The sequence below is a fragment of the Oryza glaberrima genome, chromosome 3 (assembly GCF_000147395.1).
Source record: "Oryza glaberrima chromosome 3, OglaRS2, whole genome shotgun sequence".
In the NCBI taxonomy this organism is placed as follows: Eukaryota; Viridiplantae; Streptophyta; class Magnoliopsida; order Poales; family Poaceae; genus Oryza; species Oryza glaberrima.
Window position 1 is genome coordinate 9020911 of NC_068328.1, and position 17065 is coordinate 9037975.

At 43.1% G+C, this 17065-nt stretch overlaps 3 protein-coding genes across 3 annotated transcripts; 2 read left to right on the plus strand and 1 right to left on the minus strand.

The window, feature by feature from the left end:
* Positions 1-308: 308 nt before the first annotated feature.
* Positions 309-2263, plus strand: LOC127767047 (E3 ubiquitin-protein ligase CSU1). Its single transcript, XM_052292252.1, has 2 exons — positions 309-690; positions 1438-2263. Exons 1-2 carry the CDS (start codon positions 452-454, stop codon positions 2114-2116), a joined length of 918 nt encoding a protein of 305 aa, XP_052148212.1. The 5' UTR covers positions 309-451; the 3' UTR covers positions 2117-2263.
* Positions 2264-2644: 381 nt separating this feature from the next.
* Positions 2645-4501, plus strand: LOC127767048 (photosynthetic NDH subunit of lumenal location 1, chloroplastic). The gene is made up of 8 exons (XM_052292253.1): positions 2645-2781; positions 2858-2954; positions 3041-3124; positions 3268-3341; positions 3452-3574; positions 3707-3778; positions 3964-4060; positions 4215-4501. Exons 1-8 carry the CDS (start codon positions 2740-2742, stop codon positions 4322-4324), a joined length of 699 nt encoding a protein of 232 aa, XP_052148213.1. The 5' UTR covers positions 2645-2739; the 3' UTR covers positions 4325-4501.
* A 153-nt stretch (positions 4502-4654) lies between these two features.
* Positions 4655-13666, minus strand: LOC127767046 (ABC transporter B family member 20-like). Its single transcript, XM_052292251.1, has 11 exons — positions 12787-13666; positions 11291-11345; positions 11041-11216; positions 10740-10940; positions 9828-10087; positions 9441-9751; positions 9139-9359; positions 8662-9002; positions 7423-8210; positions 7068-7309; positions 4655-6305 (listed from the first exon to the last, which is right to left on the minus strand). The coding sequence occupies exons 1-11, from the start codon at positions 13195-13197 to the stop codon at positions 5076-5078; spliced, it is 4236 nt and encodes a 1411-aa protein (XP_052148211.1). The 5' UTR covers positions 13198-13666; the 3' UTR covers positions 4655-5075.
* Between the last annotated feature and the right edge of the window lie 3399 nt (positions 13667-17065).

The window sequence follows — 17065 nt, forward strand, 5'->3', positions numbered from 1 at the left end:
CACGCACGCTGAGACTGCGCAAATTTTTTTCCCGTTTCCACCGTCTCGTTTCGCAGACTCCTCCTGCTCTGCCTCTCGTTACGCGTGCGACTGCGACTCACCCGCGACGGGAGGACAACGACGGCGAGAAGAGAGGCTTCTCGGCAGCGGCCCGACCCACACCGCTGTCCGGACCGCAGGCTCGCCAACCGCACGGAACGGGCCGAAACTAAGCCGAGGCCTAGCCGTGAACGGACTCCCAGCCCAACCCACCCACGGAAGAGGGAAACCGATTCGAGCCCACCTCCTCCTCTTCCCCCAGCCACACCCCCACCGTCAGCCCCCATCATCTTCTCCACTTCCCCTTCGAATCTAGGGTTACGACTCCGACCAACCTCGCCGTCGCCAAGCTCGCCGACTCACCGGCCTTCCTCGTCGGCCGCGGCGCAGAGGGAGAAGGTGGGGAGCGAAGATGCCGCAGCGGCACTCGAAGAACAACAACGACCTCGCCTTCTTCACGTACGAGGAGAAGCGGAAGCTCGGGTACGGCACGCAGCGGGAGCGCCTCGGCAAGGACTCCATCAAGCCCTTCGACGCCTGCTGCCTCTGCCTCAAGCCGCTCATCCACCCGCTCTGCTGCCCCAAGGGCCACACCTTCTGCAAGGAGTGCATCCTCGAGTGCCTCCTCGCCCAGAAGAAGGACATCAAGCGGTACCCCCAGATTCGATCCCGTCCATCAATTGGTCATATCATGAACGGTTTAATCTTAGATTTGGGCAGTTTAGCTGTCGGAATTGTGAAGTTGGTGGTTGCTAGTTGCTTGAAGAATTCTTGCGTTCCTTGTATAGTATGGATTTGGACTATTTGGTTGCTGTGAGCTGAGCCTGGGAGTTGTCGAAGTCCAAGCGTCTTGGGCGTTCGGAGGGCATCTCTTGTGAGTTTTGGTTGCATGCCACAGCAGATGTTGTGATGGAACTAATCGCAATACTGCGATGTAGTTTTGTCTTGATATTCCTGATTGAATTACTAGTGGGGGAAAAGTTAGATTTGTTTCGTTAGCTTTAGGTCACACCTGAATTTAGAATGAAATGATCTCCTATTGCGAATTGCCAATGGTCATTGGATTAATATGCCTAGCATATGTCATCACGGTCGATGACTGGTGAAGGATCCTTCACCAATATGTCGTGGTGATAGACCCTGTATAGTACAGGCTTAGTAGCCATGACTATGGTACCTAAGGCACCTAAACCTATGTCATTCTTTGGCTTGTTTTCACAGTATGTTTGTTAACCTCTTAGTGTTGATAGGCAAAGTGGTCTCCCTTTTGTTCTTTGCTTACCTAGAATTCCTGTGGCCTAATGGACATCTGAAATCTCCGTACATAATCTTAAATCTTCTGCTTGTATAACTGAATGAATCGGATGGAATTCTGAGTGTTAATTCTTGTTCTTCCAGCAAACTTGCTGCTCATGAGGCCCAGAAAAAGCTGGAGAAGGAAGAGGAGGATGAGAAGCGTATGCTGCAAAAGTCCAAGGAGTTGGACGCTTTTGATCAGCAGAATCATGGAGCCGTCCCCCAATACCACGATCGCAGCGGCTCTGAAGACAAGAATGGTTTTCATGGAGCAAACAGCGTGAAGGTTACTTCCTTTGAGGAGGAAGCCCTTCGCAACATGAAGGCATTCTGGCTTCCATCAGCTACACCTGAAGCTACTGCCAAAGTAGAAACTCCCTCCACTGACACAATCTGCCCCGAGGGACAGGAGAAGCTCAAGTTGAAATCACTCTTCCCTATCTCCTTCACTGAAGAAAACACTGACCAGAAAAACAAGAAGTCGGTGGAGAAGAGCTACATGTGCCCCAGTTGCAAGTCCACCCTAACAAACACCATGTCCCTGGTGACGATCAGCACGTGTGGCCATGTCTTCTGCAAGAAGTGCTCTGACAAGTTCCTTGTAACTGATAAGGTCTGCTTGGTGTGCAACAAACCGTGCAAGGAGAGGAATTTCGTTCCTTTGGAAAAAGGAGGAACTGGATTCGCTGCCCATGATGAGCGTCTAGAGGCGAGAGATTTCAAGCATTTGGGTAGTGGTTCTGGACTGGGTTTAGTGAAACCTGCCCCAAAGAACTACTAGCCTCAAAATATCTTAGCTGCTGTTGTATATTATTTATGTTAACCTGAAAATTTTGTTTCAAGCATCCCCTTTCGCTGTGAACAGTCTGGAGCAAATTCAGTCTTGTTATGCTAGTGGCACTATGGTTGCTAATTGCAGCTTTGCTTATTTGCTATGGCTAAATGCGTTAGTTCGCAGCTGTTGTACTATTTATCTACCAAGTTTGAAGCACAGTCAAAATCATCTTTCTTGTTACATCGAAGCTATCGAATATGTATCGCATGATCTGATGGTAGGATCGTGTGTGTGTGTGTACATATATTGTTTTTCAGCCAAAGTCAATGTACAAAAAAAAAGGTAAAAAGAGAATTGGAAAAACATAAAGCTCTCCCATATCTCCACCACAATCACAACAGGAACGGATTGGTCCCATTTTGTCAGTCAGTGCTCAGTACGAGACAAGGCCAAAAGTTCTAATGAGGATAATGGAAATGCTGACCTGGCTTCCTTGCCCTCCACTCACACAGACACACAGACTACACTTGAAAAGCGAACGAGCCAGTCCTAGCAGCAAAGGATAACTTGACTGGAGGAAGGCAAGAACACTTATTTTCTTCAGGTTCATAGCTACTCCTGCAGGTGAAATGGCAAGCCTGCAGAATTTGATCTGCTCCGTTTCCAAGCAGGTGTGTGCTTGTGCCCTCTTCTCATCGTTTTCTGAATCTTGTTTATTTCACCACTTTATATCGGTGTTGTTTTCAGTTGGTTGCTCCAAATTGTGCTGTTACCAGCAAGCTGAATGCGTCTCCTCTGTCAGTCGTCAACGCTAGCTCGAGTGAAGCATCCTCGGATGAAAAGAGTAAATTCCTCTCTGTCAGTTCTCTCGATGCATTTTGTTTCTGAAGATTAACATTTTTTTTGGCTGATTATCTCTCCATCTTACAGATGTGACAAGGAGGAGATTAGCTCTGCTTGGTGCTGGAGCATTAGCCACTGGTCTGCTAAAGAGCAGCTCTGCATATGCTGAAGGCATGGCCATCTGAACTGTCGCATGGTTTTATTTCAGTACTAGGTTGTCTGCATGTTACATACAAGTTCTCACTTCTCAAGTAGCCATTAAGCCTTTATGGTACCATGAGATGATACTAACTCGGATTGTTCCTATATTCCAGAAGTGCCAAAGAATTACAAGTCTTATGTGGATTCAAAAGATGGATATTCATACCTGTATCCAGCTGATTGGAGGGTAGGTTGCAATATTTTCGTCTTGAAGAACAGAGATGTCAGTTCCAATGACTGTGTTTTCGGTGGTACATGGTATTGATGTATGCCCTTTGTTTTGATGTGTCACTTCAGGATTTCGACTTCCTGGGGCATGATTCAGCGTTCAAAGATCGTAATGTAGCGCTGCAGTGCGTGCGTGTGGGCTTCATTCCTACTACAAAAACAGATATCCGTGACCTTGGTCCAATGGATGAGGTAGGATTTCATGCGATATCTGATAATATCTTTCTTGGTAATGTAAAGGAATCAGGCAATTTTTTTAGCCTTTTCTTTTGTTATACATCATAGATTTTTTTTATTCTGACAATTTACATACTCCTCTATCAGGCGATCTTCAATTTGGTGAACAATGTTTATGCTGCTCCAAATCAAATACCAACTGTCTATGACATGCAAGAGGTTTGCCATTTATCCATCTCCTTCAATCAATACTATTTAGCCATATGATCTATCTGAGTATACCAAACTGTCGCTGCATTGCTCTTTCGCTGATTAATTTAAGTCTGATCTCATTGGAATGGCTATAACAAAGACTGCAACAACTCTGCAAGCAAAATAAGCAACTGAGTTGTTGTGATTCGCAGCGCACCGTGGATGGCAAGAACTACTGGACATTTGAGTACGATCTTGAGGCCCCGGGCTACGGCGTGTCCGCATTTGCGACGGTTGCCATTGGAAACGGTATGATATTGATATGATGCCTCCTCACCACAAGATCGCAGAGATATATATCATCATCATCTATTGAATTGTATATTTCATCATGCATGTATTTTTTTTTTCCTCTCATAAGAAGAAGCTGGTTAACCTGATGGCAATGGCAATGGCATGGCAGGTCGGTACTACACACTGATCGTGACGGCGAACGAGCGGCGATGGAGTAGGCTGAGGAACAGGCTCAAAGTCGTCGCCGACTCCTTCAAGCTGTCCGACCTCACCGCGTGATGGGAGGCAGTTCAATTGCAGAAATATCTTTTATTTTATTGCTTCGTAGTCATGTAGATACATACATACATACATACATACAGACGCTGATCTACCACTAGAAAAAGTGCTGGATCGAACACCCTGGCTCAGCTTCCAGGAAAAAGGATGCATAATTACCTTATAGACTTCAATTAATTAATTGTGTGTATGCTATTAGAGCTATTTTTCTATTATAGCCATCTAATTATGTCGATTGAATCGGTTCAACCATCAGTTGCAACTTGCAAGCGACGAGTAGCCATCAGTTAAAAAGGCAGGCCATTAGGCCATAGTCTCCGGAGCCAAGGATTTGACAGATCAACAGCGTTTCTATACAGACGTGTGCACGATCAAACCAATACATTACAGAGGCGAAAGGAATCAAGTACACAGGCCTCAGAAAGAATGTTTGCAACTCATATATTACAACAATTACAATGCCCTCCAAACTTGCTAACTATTTCCAGAATAAGTTCCCCTCCAAACCCGCTAACTATTTCCAGAATAAGTTCCTAGAGTTTCAACAAAGCTAGTCATCTGAATCTTCAGACTAAAATTTTGTTGTCAAGACCAGGTCACCATTCCGCTCATTCAGAGCAGCGCCAGCGACACCTAACATTTTTCCTCCGACAAAACGGTAAGCCACAGAACCATGACCCCTGGCTGGACAGAGCGAAAAGGAACTTGATCACGCGCTAGGATAATTTACACCTAACAAACTCAACACTAATTACATTAGCCGATGCTGGCGAAGGCCCTTGCCAAAATGGGGTTGCATCAATCTAACATAGAGACCATTCAGGTCCATCAGAGAGTCATGTGTACCCTGCTCAACTATCCTACCACCATTTAGGACGACAATGTTATCCACATGCTTCATCATCGCTGCCCTGTGCGCAATGAGGATGGTTGTTTTGTTCCCCATGACCAATGTGTCAAGAGCTTCCTGCACCACCCTACTTGATTCAGACTCAATTGCGGAGCTGGCCTCATCTAACAACAAAATAGGTGCATTCTTCAAAACCACCCTAGCAATTGCAATTCGTTGCTTCTGCCCAGCTGTAAGGTCAACCCCCCTCATTCCAACATGAGTGTCGTAGCCATGTGGCAAGCTGCTAATGAAATGGTGGGCATTTGCTATCCTCGCAGCTTCCTTCATCTCAGCCTCTGTTGCATTGTGCCTTGCATAAATAATGTTCTCTCTTATCGTTGTCGAGAAAATAACTGGCTCTTGCTGAATTAGGCCCATGTGACTTCGCAACCATCTCAGGTTGAATGATTTTATATCTCGGCCATCCAACAGAACTTGGCCAGTCACTGGGTCATAGAATCTCTCAATTAAAGAAATTATAGTGCTCTTCCCCGATCCTGAAACCCCTACCACGGCAACTGTTTGTCCACCACTCACTTTAAGATTAAAATTGCTCAGCACAAGAATTTCAGGACGAGCTGGATAAGAGAAATCAACATTCTTGAATTCAATGCTCCCGTAAACATTAGGTGGTTTTAAACCGGTGTTATCATCAGGATCAATCTTTGGTTCCCGGTCAATGATTTGAAACACTGAAATGAGAGACTTCCGCCTTTTAAGAATGTAAGGAGCGAGTCCAAAAGGCTCCACCAATGCAAATGATGCAAATGAAAAGAGAATGTACTCTTTTAACCCTGTGGCAATTGTGAGTCGCTGCTTGTCCACTGAAATGGCAGTGTACCAAAGAAGAAGGGCATTGCAGGCAAAAAGAAGAAACTGCGAGAATCCAAAGCCAAAACCTATGGCCAATCCTTGCAATAGACTCTGCTTCAGTATCTTACCAAGATGTAACCTGTATAGTTCCATTATCTTGTTCCCAGCACAGAAGGCTACAACAGTGTAAATGTTTCGGACTGCGTCTTCAAGAACTAGTGAGGCCTTTCTATGCATTTCCTGGATTCCTTTTGAGAAGCCAGCAAGCCACAATTTCTGCATGGTTTATCAAATAAATATTAGAGCATGCCTGATTGCTCAAGTTAAAATATAAATATCCAGTATGGAGTGCTAAATCCCAAATTGCATGAAGTTTTGCATGGAGATCAAGAGGCAAGTGTTTTGTTTAACACATTAAGCCGTCAACCAGTTCAGGCAATTAAAAGAATTATATGGACAATGTGTAAAACTGTGAACAGGCTACAAGCCACATGAGGCAGAACATGAATCCAACATATCATACTCATAGAAACATTTATTCAGTATAGAAAGATACAAGTCAGGTTGGTTATTGTCAAGAACAGACGTTGTTGGCATGAATAATAGTATTTCTACGGTTTCTAATGTGCCCCAATCATTGACAGTATCAAAATTATATGTGCAAAGTGACGAGGTAGGTGCTAGAGCTGTCTGTGCAAGACTTCAAGTGGCATTTTAGGAAGCCTAGGAGGCCTATTGTGTGTTTATTTTTTTTGAGGGGTCCTATTGTGTGTTTACTCTCTTAGGCTTTACTTGTATATGACCCTTCAAAGAAGCATGGAATCTATAACTTCTAATCGAATTTTGACTTGAATAATGCTACTATTTTAATTCCTAATTTTCTATGAGGAACGTTTTGATATATTATCATATCCCTGCGTGAATGAGACCAAACAAAGAATGGTAATGCTCTCACCAACACATATCACAATCTTTGTCAATATGTCAAATTTTGGTCCAGCTATGATGGCAACTAGCAAACCTTTAAGACAATATTACCTGAGCAATAGCAGAGATGACAAGAACAGGTAAAGTTGCAAGAGCAACAAGTGCAACCCGCCATCCCAACAGCATTCCAATAAGAAGAGCCACTGAAACTGCAGCAGTGTCTTGTATGAATATGGAAAGGCGATTACTGAATGCGGCACGAACAAATGTAGCATCATTTGCCAAGCGCATGGATAGTGTATCAGCACTGTTCTCCTCTTTGTCAAACCATCCAACTTCATTGCGCAGAATTGCTGTGAAGAAATATAAAATCAGTGTGGGTTGTGGAGGTAAAAAAAACTCAACGTCGCAGCAGATGCAATAAAAGTAAGAGGCTTGTATATGTACATATGCACATGGAAATTACCAGAGAACATCATTCTTCTTATGCGCTCGGTCATCTTCTCTCCCATTATTCCAAAATAGAAATGTTGCAACCAGTTGACCAGCACTGTAATAACACCCATGCCTACTATGAATAAGCACCACCTGTTCACTTCATGGTGCATGTCGCTAACATCTATTCGGTAATATGCTGACACTATTAGTGCTATTGTGTAAGCAAGCAGTGGATTGAAGGAACCAAATATAGCCGCACCGATTGTGCCTAAAAGTGCATAGGGCCATTCAGCAATACTAAGTGCTGCAAGTCTCCAAAAGGATGGAGGTTTATGGTGTTGCAACTCTTCTGGTTCACTCTGTTCAGAACTTGTATCATCCCGTTCACTCTGCGGCCTACTAAAAGTTTGTGAATGTGATCGCTCGTTCTTTGGATCAGAAGTTAAGAGAGGAGATATAGGTGAGTCAGGTTCTGAATTTTTTGAAGACTGTCGTTGAATGGGATGGATGTCAACTTTTGGAAGATCGGGCAATTTCATTTCAAAACTATCCTGTCTCTTGATGGATGGCACTCTCTCGGTTGCAACCAAAGGTATCCCGTTGTCTATAGTTTGTTCTGAAGGTGGGCTCTGATCCTTCGGGGAATCATGAGAGTTTTTGTTTGTGTCTGATCGCCAAAACTGAAGCATTCCATGTGTTCTTTGAAGAGAAGGTGATTTGGCCATCTTGGGAGAGGATGATTCTTGAAAACTTTGGCTGGCCGACAGATCCTCAATTTGGAGTGACTTACGCTCCTTGCCATTCTTGGTTGGCATCCTGACAAAGATCAAGAAGCATTAGTAAGCCAGCTCTGACTGAATCATGCAAATTAGACATGCCTAGAGAAAAGTCAGCACAAGGTTAACTGATATTTGTTCTGAGCAGCATATTTGTGCAGGATGCTTTCAACATTCATAACATCATATAATGTTAGAACATGTTGTATGCACATTGAGTTTCAAGCATGAACTAATGCACACAAAATCCTAAGCCTTATGCGGCTTAAGAAAGATGGCACTCTTCAATAATTAGTATTCTCTGTCACGTCTAAGCTAACTCAGGACCTTTGGTTATGTTCCAATAGTAGGATATCGGACAATTGATATGTTTAATTGTAGCCAAGAGGACAACTATATGGAGAATATATGGACTTCTAACCTAGACCAGAACCAACTTTGTACTGAACATAAACTAGCGCGGTATTATCCAGAGGAAAAATTATCTTTACCTCTTGGGAAGCTTTGTTGCTTCCTCACACCTTAAAAGCTCAGCATAAAGGCCATCCAAGTTCAGCAGTTCATCATGTGTCCCCATTTCAACAAGATGTCCCTCCTCCATCACAGCTATGTAATCAGCATTTTTAATGAGGCTGAGACGCCGAGCTATTATAATGGTTGACCTTCCCAACATGAGAACATCTAATGCTTCTTGCACAGCTTTTTCAGCTTCAAAATCAAGCCCTCCTGTGACCTCATCAAGTAAAAGAATTGAAGGGTTTGAAAGCACGGCCCGGGCAATAGAAATTTTGATCTTTTGTTCATCACTCAGGGCCATACCAGCTCGACCAACCTAGGAAGGTACAAAAGAATAAATGGTTAAGAAATGAAACAAACTCGCCATGCTAACCAGCCTACAATCCTAGAACGTTTCTTAAAGAACGCCCTGTAACCTACACAGCTACACCATGATATGGTACTGCTGTTACCTGGGTTTCATATCCCTTTTCAAGTGAACTAATGAACCCATGGGCATGTGCTGTCTTAGCTGCCTCTTCTATCTGATCAAAGGTAGCAGATCTTCCGTAAGCAATATTTTCCCGAATGCTCAAACTCAACAATGCGGGTTCTTGGGTCACTAGACCAATTTGGCTTCTCAACCATTCTACTTTCAAATTTTTTATATTTTCCCCATCCAAAAGTACTTCTCCTGAAATCATTAAAAAATAGCTTTAGCGAATGGATAAAATGGAATGGGAAAAAAATCAAATATGCATCTTATTGGTATTACCTAAGGTTGGATCATAGAATCTCTCCATTAGAGGAATTATGCTACTTTTCCCTGAGCCGTTTCTACCAACAAGTGCAACAGTTTTTCTGGCAGGTACAGTGAGAAAGAAACCACTTAAAATTGGAATTTCAGGCCGGGAGAGATAACTAAAATACACATTCCTGAATTCAATGTTCCCTTGCACTAGAGGCAAGGTGGAGCCTTCTTGATTGGTGCTGGAAGTTGAACGGCTTATCATCTCATACAGTCTATAAGCAGCAATACGTCCTTGTTCAAATGAATAGAAGTTCGTAGCTGCTTGGTTCAAACCACTATAAATTGGGAAAATATTAGATAAGCCACTAGTCGATGAAAATAGAGGGAAAATTATCTGATTAAGTTGCTTACAGGCCACTTAGAATTACGGAGAACAAAGCTACCACAACTTGACCACCATCAGCTTTTCCCCGAGCAATCAGGTGCCTTCCAACCCAAAGTTGCAGAGCACAAGAACAAATGGCAAGCCCATAAGTAAATCCAAGGCCAATCCCTTGCACAAGGCTTATCAATATTCCATATCTCAGAGTTGCTTGAAGAGACGTAGCATATGAGTACTTTGCCAGAGTTTCATTTGTAAAAGCATATAGCGTCCTGATGTATGCAATGGCCTGCGTATTCAACATGTTTCCAGCATCAATCAAAATATGTCACCAATCATATTTGGATATATTTGGACAAGATACAAAAAGTCATGGAACAAAGAAGTACATTAAAAGTTTGCGTCAATATAAAAAGGCTTATTATTCTGGTGGCTTGGGATATTTGGAAGCATAGAAACAACTGCGTGTTTCTTTTTTTTTTAACACGCAGGAGATCTACGTATCATTTCATTATAGTGTAATGATTGTAACGAATCCTAGTGTAATGATTGTGATCCAAACGGTGGCTAATGAATGTGCCCTTTGGTGCATGGCTGGAGCTTCAAAGCTCAGTGAGTTCCTTAATAGTTCGCTAGCTCCGCTTGGGTGAGGTCACTTTTTGTTGTTTTTCTTGTAACATAAGACATGTATGTGTTTAGGGTGAGGGTGGGCTTTTTACTCCCCTCCCCATGTTTTTTTGCTCTCTCTTAATGACATGATACGCAACTCTCTTGCGTATTCAAGAAAATTTATAGTGCTCTCGAGACCCGTAATAAGGCAGCCATGAGCACTACCCATAATAAGGCAGCCATGAACATTGTATCTGACTGAAGTTTATGTTGGCATATTCATAAATTAATCCAAAACAATGGATAGGCAGCAGAATGCATAATACAAAAACCTGCTCAGCAATACTAGCTGCTTCAGCATATGCATCTTGAATGTTCTCGGCCAGCCTGTGAAGAAATATGTTAGATATTCCTCCAGCAGCAACAATCAAGGGACCAGTGGCAAGTGTTAGAAGAGTTATTTGCCAACAATTGATCAGCCCAACAACAAGACCACCAACAAATGTAGCCATATTGTGTATGTAGTTCCCAACCTATAAAAGCAGTCAGTTGTTAGAACACACTAAAATAGTGAATGTTAATGCCGGGAACATAATTCAGTAAAAAGAAAAGCACAATTTACTCTGAACTTACTTTCTCACTGATGGCTGACTGAATAAGCAATACATCGCTCAGCACTTGACTAACTATATCACCGTTGTTTCCATACGTATCAAAGAAACTCATGTCTTGATTTAGCAAGACCTGAACATATTTTGATCTTATGACAGCAGTCTGCCGTTCCCCAGTAAGAATCCAACAGGACACCTCTACAGAATTGAAACCTCAGCAATAAGCATTCTTGCTCAGTGAGAGGCAATTTAAATGAAAATAATTAGCTTACCTATCCATCCTGCAGCAAACACACCACCAGCTATATAGACAATATACAGAGCATGCTGTGGACAACATTGAAATGTAAATTGTAAGAGAACAACATGCAGATTGTACAATAAAGGGATTGAAGAGAGGTGCCATGTCATACACTACTGACTACTCGCACTCCTTTGGACAAAGGAGTGACAGTATCTTAAATATAGTATTTAAAAAAATGTTGCAGCAAAACAGAAAGAGAACAACTGATAACGTTGGAATATCCGGTACATTAAAATTCAAGAGGCAGCCATAGGCCCATAGTCAACACTACCATAAAACATAGATACAATGACCATCGGCCATCATCTTTGTCATGACAATAGTAACAATATCGTCTATTAAAAGCAAGTCAGGACAGGCTAGCGATGAAATTAAGGTCAGACAACACAAACCAAAAGGGGGAAATAGTACCGAAAAGTAGAAATGGTACTAGCTAAAGAGAATTGGTTTTCTAGCTCATTGCTCTAGAAAATTGATATTATTTGTATCACTAACAATCTTAAATGGAGGATAGGTGGGATCCTTGGATGTTCCACATAAAGAACTACAGTCACAAATGTGCAGCATGTCTACTAAAGTGCTCAATGTAGCACAGCTGCATTGCATATCAAGATCGCTAACCCACGCAAGTGCTGGAAGGTGGACGACTGCGCCTAGCAGCTAACAGTTGTTTAGAAAATAGATAAATGATCATCTGTGCAGCCCTAGGTATCTTCATTAGACACAGGAGTATTTTGCATTGAACTCGAATAACAACAGAGCACATTACACTGTGGTCAACTAGCAAGCCTCCTCACTGGCCTGACTACAACAACAAGGCATCCAATTAGGTGTTCCCCAGCATGCCAGCAAAGTTAACCACAACTCAATATGAAAGGTGCACCACCACGCAATACTCCAAATCTCAGAAGTCCATGTTCTCAAATTTGATAAAACACAAGCAACATATAACCCGTACATTGGTCACACTTATATCATACAAAATACCCATAATACACAAAATCGAATCTGCCTTACAGTAGCAATCACTGGCAAACAAAAGGCAATAATTTATCAGTTAATGCAAACCACCCTATTTTTAATGTATAGTAGTCATGGAAAAATCTGTATCAGAAAATTTTCAAATGCATTCCTAAGTGATATGCAATCCAGTTGTATATATGGCACCCCAAAAAGGATTTCTGCCGTGCTAGGAAAAATGTAATGCTGGTAAAACCTCCAGTCCTGAACTCAATATTTCAAGAGCAACATCATTTAGATGTGGCACTAGTCATAAGTAGACAATGCAATGTGGCAGAAGCTAATCAAAACAAATTCCTAAGAGCAGTAATTTCCACAGTGATCCAAGAATGGAAAGTTTGGGAACAGCTGGTCCACCTAAGTAAAGTACTATTCTATCATCTCAATCCAAAATGCAACAAGCAGTGCACAATTAACCCAACGGCATCTGAAGCAGCAGCTTACCTCCTTAAACCGGTGAAGGAGTTCATCACTGCGGCCGTGGAGAGCAGACTCAACCCGTTCAGAGTCGAGCAAATTCAAGGACCTGCCAAAGTAGTGGAGGTAGATAACAAGAGCAGCGCCGTGTGCCGCGGCGGCGAGAGCGCCAGCGACCATGAGCGCCCAGTCGATTCCGTCAGCGAACTCGAACAGCCTCCAGAACGACACCGCGGAGGGCGGGGGCTCGACCTCGTCGTCCTCCACCTCCTCCTCGCCGGGGCCGAGGCCTTCCCCTTCCCTCGCCCCCACCCCAGCATCCCCCGCCGGCCCATCCCCGTACGGCGAAGGCGACTCCGGCGGCTCCGACACCTCGGACACCGGGGTAAGCGGCTGCACATGCGGAGACGCCCATCCAAACAGCCCCGTCGGCATCATCAACTACTCCAAAGCCTTGCAGAGCTCGAGGACACGGTCAAAAATCCTAGGATTCGGAGGAGCTCATCAGCTCCCCTCTCTCCCCTCGACGGCAACGACGAGCGGCGGCGGCGGAGGCGGCGGAGGCGGCGGCGGCGGCGGCGACCAGGTCACTTCCCCCAAGCGAGACTCCGATTAAATTAGCCTCCGCGAAGAGACCAGCGCCACAAAACCGAATGCCTCTTTTGAAAGCTTCTCGGTAGCACACGGCAACTCAGAAGGGAGACCCAGTCAGAGAAATTCGGCCGCGTCTCCCACACGGGAGTGCACCCACGCCACACCGGAATCTCCCCCCTCCTCCGGCGAGCAGCAACCGAGGAGAAGCGGCGGCGGCGGCGGCTCGTCGCCGGCGAGGAGGAGGCAGGCGCGGCGCTGCCGGGTGGGTGGGGGTGGGTGGGTTGTGCGTGCGTGGGTTTCTCCTGGCGTGCGGGTAGGAAAGAGGGGGGAAGAGAGAGAGAGAGGGAGGGAAAGGAGGAGGCAGGCGTGTGTGATTGCGGTGTGATGGGCGGGTGGAGGCCCACGCGTCGGTGGCCCTTCCTGCTCGGGGGTCGGGTGCAAAGCTGGCCTGACCACGGGCACGCTGGGGCCCACCTGTCACTGTGATAGGTGGGCCCGGGTGTTGGCGCGTACGGAGCGGTGGGGCCCAGGAGGCAGTGAGGGTGTGGGGGGTGGAGATGGAGAGCGGTTACGTGTTTCCGGCGGCGTGTGGAAAATTTTTGGACGGGGTTAAAATTCGACGGGCGGGATTGGTGTGGAAAGTCTCGTGGGCATCGAGGATGGCGGGGCCCGCGTGCGCTTGGGCTTGGGCGGTATGAGCTGTGTTGGTTAGCTTTCCTAGCTTGCTAGGGACACACACCAGGGTGGAATCGCCAGGATCGGCTGCTTTGTTCATGTGACCAGGCCTGTGGAGAATAGAATTATCAGTACTGCATTGATGAAACTATCATGAGCCCATGCGTTGCTATGTTTCATGGCTATATATTCTGAGCCTATAGGTCTTAGAATGATAAACAACAATTCGCAATTATGTGTCAGTTATCATTGGCTATATTCAATTTCTAGCTATACACTTTGTTTTATACACTGTTAATGGTATCGTAGATATACAAAATTTTTTATACACTAGGAATGGTATTGTAACCCCTACGGTTTGGACTTAGGAGCTAGCAAGTGCTCCTTTCGGCCTAGCTTTAAATCACCTCGATGTTTTTTCCCATCAATTTTTCTATTAATATATATATATATATATATAGTTCTTTCTTAGTTCTTATAAATAATTACTCGGAGCCTAGTTATTAGATATAATTCGTTATCTAAAAAAATTAACATATGGTTCGATTAATATTACAAAATATAAAAACATACATGTCTTGCTGAATACTATAGTGTTATGGATTCAATAGTCTTTGGTTGGTTTGGCAATCAACTCTTCTTTGGAGCCTAGTTTATTAAGAAGAGAAAGATTACCATATTCTTCCTTCCATACCATTTACTGTAGAATACTTATCGTACTTGATGGGAAAGGATGCATTATAAAGTTTTGATGAATGAAGCTGAGTTTATAGTAATTATTTAAGGGCATAAATAAAAAGGGTTAAATATTAGAAAATTGATTTAAATAGTTTTAAAGAAATGATTATGACGAAATCTCTATAAGAAATCATACCATTTTGGATCTTACAACACGCTCATAGAAAATCAGAGTCATGTGTGCTTGTTTCTACTATCAAATTATTCACTTTATAATATATGATTTCAAGATATATCCAGTTTTATCTCCAACATAGTATCAAATATTGTCATGTGTACATGTTTCTACTAAAACACAATAATGCTGGGCTACTACTACATTATAGCTGTGTTCAGTTCACACCAAAATTGAAAGTTTGGTTGAAATTAGAACAATGTGACAAAAAAAGTTTGAAGTTTATGTGTGTAGGAAAGTTTTAATGTGATAGAAAAATTTGAAGTTTGAAGAATTATTTTGAAACTAAACACGGCCTATACGGCCTATACACGGTAGTAATAGCAGTAGGCCAGTGGTACAAATTGTTTAGCCCCAACCTAGCGGTACAAATTATAAAGCAGCCTGGTACAGTCAGGTTGCTGGGTAGCCGTGGTATTATTCGGGCCTCCACGCTGTCCTCTTTGTTGACCGCGAGCAGCCGCTGATAGCAACGGTCATTGACAGCTCAATCAAGGCGCAATTTGGAAACCAACGATCTCCTCTTCATTGTTTGGTGGCTCGTCTAGATTCTAGAACAACATTTTGGACCATCTTTCTGGAAGCATGTTTACTGGCACGACCTGATTAATTAAGTACTCACACCCCTTTTTTTTTCCCCGCGCGCGTACCCATGCGCGTGTACGCACATGTGCTTTCCTCCGGAAGCTGCTGCTTTTGAAGCTAGAATCGCATTCAGAGTTCTGAAATGTTTCTAAAAGCAGCAGCTGCCGTTTCTTTCTTTCTTTTTGTTTGTTGAATGTAAGCTACCACTATAGCGCTAGGTTAGCTCGTGAAAGACTACTGCCTCCGTGTAGCAGGCCACTAAGTAATGATAGTTTTATATTTTCAAGTCATGAAGAATGAAAAAAATAACCAATGCACCATCGCTTATTTAAAGTGATGCTACTTTTACTGTAGTAACTCCATTTCAAAATAAATAAATTTATTTTCACCCATCTTACTTTAAAAAAACCAAAACAACCTCTCTTTTATCAAATTCCAATACAATTATCTCGCACCTTTTCTAATTTCAATGCATTCGTCTCCTACTCTCATAATTCCAATATAATGACTACTCAAAGATAAATTTATTTTGAAATAAACGAGAGGGGTAAAAATAATGCTATTTTAGGATGGGAAGAGTATGTGTTTCGTGTTGTTTAAAAAGTTAGCCCTTCCTTAAAACACGAGATTTATGGATAAACTTTCCTCCAAGATTGGTGCTTCCTATATAAAAAAGTTTTTAATTGACCATTTGGAACAAAGGACTGGTACTTCCCAAACACTATGAAATTCCTTTAAAATGCTCAATGCATGTAAATTTTGGAGGAAAGTTAGCAATGTATCAACCTCCCAAAAATTTTTCTTCGAATCTATTTCTCTCATCCATTCATATAGTTTTCATGTGGCTCGTCCAAATGGTCATTGCTATGTTTTTTTCCGTGTGTTTATCGTCTTATGTATTGCGTATGCATGCTAAATAGGATTCAACAATGAGCCTGAGTGGGTGATTCGATAACTTGGTGAAAATCATGTGTTTTTCTATTATACTCTATGTGCTATTGTTGTTGTCTCTCTCTTGGAAAAAGTCCAAATACCTCTAGCACCCTGCACTTTAAAAAATGGGCGTCCAACTCCCTCAACTTTGCAATACCGTCCATATTACCCCTTAATGTGGTTTTGAATTATGGTTTTGCATATTTTGAAAAGAGTAAAGTGCATTGGCGGTCCTTAAACTTGTAGTGTTGTGTCATATAGGTCCATAAACTCTGAAAATGCATATCCAGGTCCCAGAACTTGTCAAAGTGTATCATCTAGATCCCAAATCGACACATCCCATCTATGATCTATGTGGCGCTGATGTGGCATACCACATGGGCGTGACGCGTCCTTTTCTTTTTTTTCTTCTTTTCTTTTTTTCCTTTTTCGTTTTCTTCTCATTCTTCTTTTTTTCCTTTCTTCTGCTCAGGTCACAGAGAAAGGAGAAGAAAGGGAAAAAAAGAGAAGAAAAAAAAAAGAAAAATTTTAAATGGGTCCCATTTGTCGGTCCAAAATGATGCCATGTCATATCCGTGAGGCATCGCCACATCAACGCCACGTAGG

Bases quoted from the DNA above. Each gene is read 5' to 3' on its own strand.
- LOC127767047 (XM_052292252.1), top strand. From the start codon at position 452: ATGCCGCAGCGGCACTCGAAGAACAACAACGACCTCGCCTTCTTCACG. The intron at 691-1,437 runs GTACCCCCAGAT...TTGTTCTTCCAG, and splicing joins CAGAAGAAGGACATCAAGCG to CAAACTTGCTGCTCATGAGG.
- LOC127767048 (XM_052292253.1), top strand. From the start codon at position 2,740: ATGGCAAGCCTGCAGAATTTGATCTGCTCCGTTTCCAAGCAG. The intron at 2,782-2,857 runs GTGTGTGCTTGT...TGTTGTTTTCAG, and splicing joins TCTGCTCCGTTTCCAAGCAG to TTGGTTGCTCCAAATTGTGC. The intron at 3,779-3,963 runs GTTTGCCATTTA...TGTGATTCGCAG, and splicing joins CTGTCTATGACATGCAAGAG to CGCACCGTGGATGGCAAGAA.
- LOC127767046 (XM_052292251.1), bottom strand. From the start codon at position 13,197: ATGATGCCGACGGGGCTGTTTGGATGGGCGTCTCCGCATGTGCAGCCG. The intron at 10,088-10,739 runs GTTTTTGTATTA...TTGAATACGCAG, and splicing joins CAGCTAGTATTGCTGAGCAG to GCCATTGCATACATCAGGAC. The intron at 7,310-7,422 runs GTAATTTCCATG...ATTTCTTCACAG, and splicing joins AAGAAGAATGATGTTCTCTG to CAATTCTGCGCAATGAAGTT.